Consider the following 8471-nt stretch of genomic DNA (forward strand, 5'->3'; position numbering starts at 1 on the left):
TTGTACTGTACTTCATATTCTTCATGTTTTTACATAGGTCTAATGATAACTCGCATTGAAAATGACTGGAATTTTTCTTAAAATTACATACCGTATCCATCGATGCCAGTAATAAAAAAAAAATATTCATACAGTTTGTTGTCTAATGTCTAAGCCAGCTTTGTTATGTGAAATCGTTCACAATTTTGGCTGTAGGTACTGTATTTGTTTTAGTTATCAAATAACTAAAATAAAATAATTATTGTCATATTCTATACGAATGTAGTTTAAATATAAAAATATCTCATCGCCTGTTATTCAATGTTTCCACATACAAGGTTCGGGCTGCTTGAAGCAAAGATCTAATTACTTTAAACATTCATTCATAGGTATCAATATAGTGTTTAACTCGAAATAAATGTAAAATATTTCTTACTAAGTTCACAGTTTTGTCCAGTGTATCCTGTAGGGCAATCGCACTGGTAGTATGACCCAGAAAGAGAGCATGGAGCATTCTGTTGACATGTTCCAACACCGCAATAGGTAGCTAAAAGATAAAATTAGTTCTTGCTTCAGTGGTAGTAGAGGTAATAATAATCATGTTGTTGGTGGTGATAAAGATGAATAATAATAATAATAATAATAATAATAATAATAATAATAATAATAATAATAATAATAATAATAATATTAATAATAATATAATAGTAATTATAATAATAATGAATAAATAATAAATAATAATAATAGTTTTAAAACGCTAATAATAGTGACAGATAATTATTAATACATTATTATATAATAATAATATATTAAATATACTTTTGGATTTTTATTTTATCGCTCTTCTTTGACAAACACTTACAAACACACACATACACATATTATATATACATTATATATATATATTTATTTATTTATATATAGGCCCTATATATATTGTATATATAATATATATATATATATATATATATGTGTGTGTGTGTGTGTGTGTGTGTGTAAAATCACGAAAACATCGTAACTAATGAATACTTATTTTACTTGAAATTTAACATTTTAAATCTTACTTGGAGGTTCGTTACAGGTGTCACCAGAATACCCATTAGAGCAGACACAGAAGTAGCCACCAGTTGATAACGTTTGACAGGTGCCGAATGTGCCACAGCTATTGCTTATACATCCAGATGACACAACTGCGTGAATAGTAAGAAACTTTCAATTTGTTTAAAATTTTGGTCAGTGGCGTTTCTGTGAGTATTGAAATGGGAGAGCTTATCTGATTGAGAGTGGGGGGTGGCGGTTCCATGATTAACTGTGGGGAGCTTCCTTGAAAATAAAGTGATAATATGAGGTGATTTCTAAATCTGGAGCGTAAGTTTTTTGTTTAGTAGGGATGCCTGGGCCGCGAGCTGGGGAGGGCCTAGTGCACCGTCCCATAGATATGCTACTACATAAATAGTAATACTTAATTATAGAGGAAACAAATATTATAGCTATGCACAGTCCTATTAAACAATATACTTCACACACATGCATGACTACCGTATTAACCGCTTCACAGTTACGGTATATAAAAACAAAATTATCATTGTCAAGTTAGTAAAACTAATGAATAAAGTATGCCAAAGTGTTCACATATTGTAATAGTTTTATAGAGTACATTTTCGGTATGTACTTTAATCATATAGGCCTACTGTTAGCATTTATCGTTTTAATTGAATCGTCTGAAAATAGGTCACGTGAGCAAAATGTACGAACGTGTTTCGCAATTGTTGCCAATGGTTCCCAGAGAGCAGTCGCACTTGTAAGAGTTTCCTGACAGGGAACAGACGCCTCCGTTACTGCAAGGGTTTGGAGAACATGACGCTGGAAAGACAACACAATAAAACAAAATCATGGTTCGTGAAAATAGAATAAATAGCATTACTTTCTGCTAATTATCAAATCATTTTTTTAAATGTTCAAATACTTTGTTGGCAAACTTTAAGGGCAAAATCGTTATCAAAACTTATTGCAGCATTACAACCATTTAATTTATTTAGTCAAAAGAACAATAAAACTGACAAACACAAAATAACCGAGAGAGGAAAAACACCCAATTGGCCGGAGAGAATTGTCAAAACGTGAACTAAATCAATGTCTAGTCATTCTCCGATGACAATGGGAACATAAATTAGCATAAAATAGTCAAGTAAAACTATCAATTAAACATATAAAGATAGGTCTATATATGTACATAATCATCAACGAGATCAGTCAAAGGTTAATTAGAAAAAAAGTACTAATAAAAATAGAAATAAAAGAATTGCAGCAATACTTTTAAATACGTGAGCAAATACACATAAAATAAGTTACGGGGTGAGGGAATGCATCGACAGTATGGCATTTAACTTTAAAATTACAAAGAAAAACAAGTGGATTCGGGTTGATTCTCCAGATACCATTACGTAGCTCTTTTCACCATCACCACAGACGTATATGTTTGTAAATCAAGAAATAATGTTACTATACAAAACGGGGTTCCAAAAGTATTAAAAATGACTCACCTGATGTAGAAATAGGCGTCTGACATTGTGTACCCGTGTAAGTGGATGGACAAGAACATACGAATGAAGTTGTACCAACATTCATACATACCCCTCCGTTCTGACATGGTGCGCTGTCACATGGCGTTGGTGTATTGCCTAAAAACCATCAATTAAAAATACGGTTACTTATTGCATAAACTGGATTCCAGTCCCTAAATTTTGTCTTAATCAGTGAAAACTATTAAAAATAAAAGATATTGGCACTAATGGCGTTCATATTACTTCTTTGCACAAATGGCGTTCCATACGTTTTTGTTTTTTTTCTAATTCCGGCGATCTAAATTCAACACTATTCAACATAAAGTTTCCCGACATAAACAGACGCTGATGGCGCTCTCAGAAGTGTCTAACCCATAACCGCATCTACGACTCTGTGTCTAACACTCGGCGCCCGTATTCTTAAAACGAACTTTAGTCGAACTGCGAACTAGAACTAGAACTTCATATAGTCTTAGTTGCAACTTCGACTTCAATTTGAACTTACAAACAACGTAGTCGAGGTTCGCGAGATTTAGTCGTAGTGCTAGTTGAAGTTAAGTTTTAGCTCGAACTACGACTAAAGTTCGTTTTAAGAATACTGGGCAGCTCTCTCCGACGGGGGGGGGGGCGGGGGCCCCCCCCCCCGGTCCCGTTGGCGCCACGCCTGAAGCCAATTATATGAGGCTGAAATAGCTATTCGCCAACCGGACAATAATCACGATTAATATTATTATACATTTTTTAGTCATCAGTCAACTAAAGCGCCCTCATATAATAACCGTATACCCCAAGTGTGAGACCTCGTGGCATATCAAACTTTTTACCCTCACCTGACCCATATTACTCCGCCTTTATAAAAGCAGATCCAGTGCCTGTGAGGCTCATATAGGCCTAATGTTTAATAAAATTACATTTTAATGCTTTATTAAGTATTTTCGTATGATTTGTATGAGTATGTGGTGTAAATAATGAGTATGTAAACAACAATCATTTTATGCAAAGTTGACCATTAGATATTAAGGTTGAAAAACACAGTTTGTATTTTCTTTTCTTGCAAGTCCTACCTTGATCACAAGTTTGACCCATGAAGCCACTTTGGCACTGACACGTGTAATAATTGCCGGTGTTAACACAGACACCATTGTTTTGACATGGATTTGGATTTGAGTCGCAAAAGCCTGTGAAAAATGAAAATGAAAATGCGTAAAATGCCGGACTTGGTCATAATCTCACTGTAATCCAAGGTCTATCTTGAACTTTTTAGAACTTCTGAAATACAAACTCCAGTGGCTCCATGAGATACAGTTTTCAATGACAATATGAAGACACCTGTTGATAGAATAGGCCTATTAGTTTTAATTTTTTCATTTAATCGAGACTTTACACTAGCAAACAGACGTAACTAATAATTAAAACTATGAATTGAATTTTGCAGGTGACAATAACAACCTACATAGTATATATACTGTCTCTTATACACATCTACAATAGAACAAATTATTCCATTGCCTTAAGGTCGGTTTTGTGGTTTAATACCCATTTTGTATTAGGATATCCTTCTATTGTATACACTTCCTAAATACCTATACCCAGAGGACATGGAACTAGGGGGGGGGGGGGGGGGGGGGTGCTGCGTTATGGAGAGTAATGTGTGACCGGAAATGGTCTGCCAGTTGGTTGTTACCATGGGCCAGTGATGTTGGAGTACAGCAAGATGAAACTATTTATGTTTAATGCATGAATAAAGTTCGGGGTTTGTCGTGTAGTGAAATGATTATTGTATATTTTAAGTGCCCCCCCCCCCACTCATGCATAAGTGTAAGCTAAGTTATGGTGATTAATTAGCGAAGATATGGTGACAATTATTTCGAAGTTCCCTCTTTCCAAGAGGGGATGCAAATGCTTTGTGAAAATGAGTACGCCATGGTACTCATTTTCACAAAGGAATACACGCAGCTGGTTAGCTAACAATATGCAAATTTACATGAAAACCTAGGAAGAAAGGTGCAATCACGTTCTCTTGCCTAGCAAACGTCTGTACTGTAAGGGGGGGGGGAGAGGGAGCTAGCCTACTGATGTACTGTGTATAGCGGGGGACGATGAAGCATAATATGACTAGGCCTAAGTAGACAGTGCAATTATATAGGCCTATGTGATCGAAAGTACACTTTCGAAAGAAATAAATTAAAATAAGAAAACAAAATTAACTAGGGCCTAAGAATAATTCAGTTGCAGACGTACCTTGTTTAAGTATTATATGCTAACTATGCGGCTCTTGTACCCCTAGCTAGGCAAGGCTTTCATGTGCAAAGCAGTGGTGTTTGTTTATCCATGAGAAAAGCACGCCGGGAAAGTTTGCCTTACCAGGAAAAGGTGACGTAATAATAATAATAATAATAATAATAATAATAATAACTTTATTGAATCGTACTCTTTTATATGAGTGGCACGCACTATCAAGTGGTGCGTTCACAATAAAAACATTCAAACAACACAGTACATTCGTACCGGTACACTAAAGCACAGTATAGGATAAACACGTAGGCCTACAATACAAGAAAAACAGTAAAATGACAATTATTTAAGTTCAATTCAGCATTGAAAAGAGCGTTAAAATAATAAAATTTAAAAAAATTATGGCAGAGAAATGTTTGAATTACGGTATTTGTTTAAAAGACGAATATGCACACCGGAAATAAAAGAGTAATTACTGTTTAAATTCTTAAACTCTTTTAAAATATAAGTATTTTTAAAAAAATTAAAAGTTTTGAGCAGTTAAAAAAGATAAAATAAATACAAAATATATAAAATTGGTAAGAATTATTTTATGTTTTTACATTATCCAAAATTTCACCTCTCGCTTTCCATGCTCTTTTAAAAAAGGACTTACAAGCCATATCAAAAATATTATTGGTTGTTTCGTTTTGTTCATATTCTGCATATATATTGTCGCTGCCTAGTAACATATACAGTTTTGTATTTAAATCATTACTAATAAAATAGTTCCAAATATCTTGGTGGTTTGTTTTATACAATTCATTTTCAAGCTCCTCTAACAAATCAACTCTTGTATTGGTAATTGCAGTGCTTCTACAAGTGAATAAAAAATGGTTTAAATCTTCGATTTCTGATTTGCACAAAGGGCATATCTCGTCCATGTCATCGCTCCACTTAGATACTCTGCCATTGAGTTGCAAAGTGTTAGAACACGCTTTAAATTTTAGATTTGCACTTTTAAAATCAATCTTATCAAGCAAATATTTCTCTATGCCTCATAAAGAAAAGTAATACCTTGAAACGATTTAATGTGCAGATAGGTAGTTAATGATGGTTTTTTCATTGCACTTTCAAATAAGCTGTGTTTATCTAGGTCTTTAATCAAAGACATTGCTATTTTTAATATCATCAATATCTAAGTTTTCAATATCATAATTACCGTTTGAAAAAATTGCTTTAATTTGTTTTAACCAACTCCATTTAATACTTTTTTCTCCAGCATTTAAAATGGCTTCTAGTGCTTTACGTGACCACCGATCGGTTTCAAGGTTTACAAGTCTTTTTACAAACTTTACGCTGGCAGTTTTGCATAGCCTCAAGAGTTTGCCATCCTAATTCTGCATATAAAACCTCTTTACTTGTGTATCTTGGCGCCCTAAGTATAAATCTGGCCATATTTATTTGTAAACGTTCTAAAAGTTCATTATCATTTTTACCTCCACACCACGTTGAACAAGTATAATTAATTAAGGACTCGAAATACCAATAGCCTTCCATAGAATGTCCCCGTAGTAAACTCGGTTAAAATCATCTTGATCGTTTAGGATAGATTGAATTATTTTCCTCGATTTATTACTTCATTAATGTGCTTGTGAAATATTTGTATGTGTCAACCTCAATAATATTCTCTTCACCCAATTGCCAGAGTCTTTTATCATTCACTCTCTTCCCACAATTAATACATGTGATTTTTTATGATTAAACCTTAATCTATATTTATTACTAAAATCATTTGCAATGTCTAACATGCTCTGCAACTCATTGGCATCGTTTGCTAATAGTACAACATCATCGGCAAAAAATAGAGCCCATTTCCGTTTCATTAATGCAGATTACACATTTGGCCGTAGCCTAGCTTATGACGTATGCATGCTAACTATAGCGTGAGTGTGACGTCACCAAAAACAAAAAATAAATTTTTTTTGTTTAATTATAACCAAAATATTAATAACTACAAGGTTTGTGGGCGTAAATTCGAATTAAGGGTAGCACCATCTCCTTGCCATACAAATTACAGCTCCCATTGACGTCTCAGTCGAGAAATATGGGTAGCTGAAGTTTTTCTCGAAAATCTGACTACGAAACCAAATCGAAATTCACGTTCCACTTCTGACTCGGTATTCTCTTATTCCTCGGTCTCAGTCGCCTCATGCATAATGTAAACTCATTAGCCGTCACACTACACTGACATGAATATTTATAATCAACTAAAACTTCTCGGTAAAACTGCAAATTTTCTAGGGGAAAGTGCGGTGCCAGTGTAGCGGGGCCTTATTTTGTTCTTTAAAAGATCCGCCGTGTAGATAATAATATCGATGAGAAAGATTTGGATGTGAGAGAAAATGAGTAAAAAAGAGGAAAAGAAATTAGGCCTACCCTAGACCTAGATAAAGTCAATGTAGTTCCATGAGGAGTGCATGCCATGTAGCTGTAGTAGAAAAGCCTACGAGAAAGAGACATTGTAAATCTAGGCCTACTAGATTTGTTGCTGGACATCAAGACGCAAATATGCAACAGAAGGTTAACTTATAATATTAATATACAATAATAACTAGACCTATGGCCTAGGTTTATGCACAATAATTTATTTCTAGGCTTAAATTACAGTATAAATTTGGCAGTGGGCCTAGGCCTATTTTAGCTTATTCTCTTAAAATAAAATAAAATCACTAGGCCTGCTACCCCTAGACCTCAGGGCTAGGCCTAGGCAAGCTATACTTCTACAACTAGGCCCATACTATTTTAATTGAACTCTAGCTAGACCTAAGGCATATTTTGCACTTTTTAATAATAATAATAATAATAATAATAATAATAATAATAATAATAATAATAATGATATTATTATTATTATTATTAAAATGATGCTCAGAATTATTAAAGTTTTAAATTATAAAAAAAAAAAAATTTAAAGACATCAAAATTATTAATTTAAGAAAAGTTATACAAATTTAAACAGACCCTAGAGAGTGTGTATTCCTCTAACCAAGGACTGGATAGCGATGTATTGCCAAGCTTGTAAGTTGATTTAGATTTTGTTAATCCTTCCCTTCTTAGCTTTTGGTATTTCTTCTCTTTTATTTTAATGTATGTATCACATACTGACACATTGTAACAGTATTGACATACATTTTCTAAATTCAAAACAAGTGTAATGAAACTGTGACATGCACTGCAGCACAGATTTATATACAATATATTTATTATGTCAACACATAACATGTTGCAACAATAATTTGGATTATTTGGATTATTAACCAACTCTTGTTTAGAGGAATGCACACTCTCCAGGGTATGTTTAAAATTTTTATAGCTATACAATTTTTTTTAAATTTAAAACTTCAATAATTCTGAGCCTCATTTTAATAATAATAATAATAATAATAATTTAAATCTAGAAATAAAGGCCCTAGGCCCAAATTAGTATTGTTATTGTATGTGATATATAATAATAAGTTAACCGGCATGTGAAAAATTTGAGTCTTGATGTCCAGCAACAAATCTAAGCCTAGTGGTCTCTTTCTGGTACCGTAGGCTTTTCTAGGTTTGTCATGCACTACCTCTAACTTTGAATATACTACCAGGCCTACATTGACGTCACCTAGGCCTAGGACTAATAATTCCTCTTCCTCTTTTTTCCTCATCTTC

At 33.5% G+C, this 8471-nt stretch overlaps 1 protein-coding gene across 3 annotated transcripts in view; it reads right to left on the minus strand.

Annotated features, from left to right (window-relative positions):
• Window positions 1–8471, minus strand: part of LOC117101632 (adhesive plaque matrix protein 2-like) — a 26703-nt gene that overhangs the window by 2482 nt on the left and 15750 nt on the right. For all 3 annotated transcript variants that reach the window (XM_033241636.1, XM_033241637.1, XM_033241638.1), the window contains 5 exons: window positions 3611–3724; window positions 2526–2663; window positions 1738–1845; window positions 1047–1172; window positions 416–526 (listed from right to left, as the gene is read on the minus strand). In XM_033241636.1, coding sequence (XP_033097527.1) covers window positions 416–526; window positions 1047–1172; window positions 1738–1845; window positions 2526–2663; window positions 3611–3724 — 597 coding nt within the window. The remainder of the gene's footprint in view (window positions 1–415; window positions 527–1046; window positions 1173–1737; window positions 1846–2525; window positions 2664–3610; window positions 3725–8471) is intronic.

This window comes from Anneissia japonica, unplaced genomic scaffold (assembly GCF_011630105.1).
Source record: "Anneissia japonica isolate Jap-2015-1 unplaced genomic scaffold, ASM1163010v1 scaffold1696_len571195_cov180, whole genome shotgun sequence".
Classification (NCBI taxonomy): Eukaryota; Metazoa; Echinodermata; class Crinoidea; order Comatulida; family Comatulidae; genus Anneissia; species Anneissia japonica.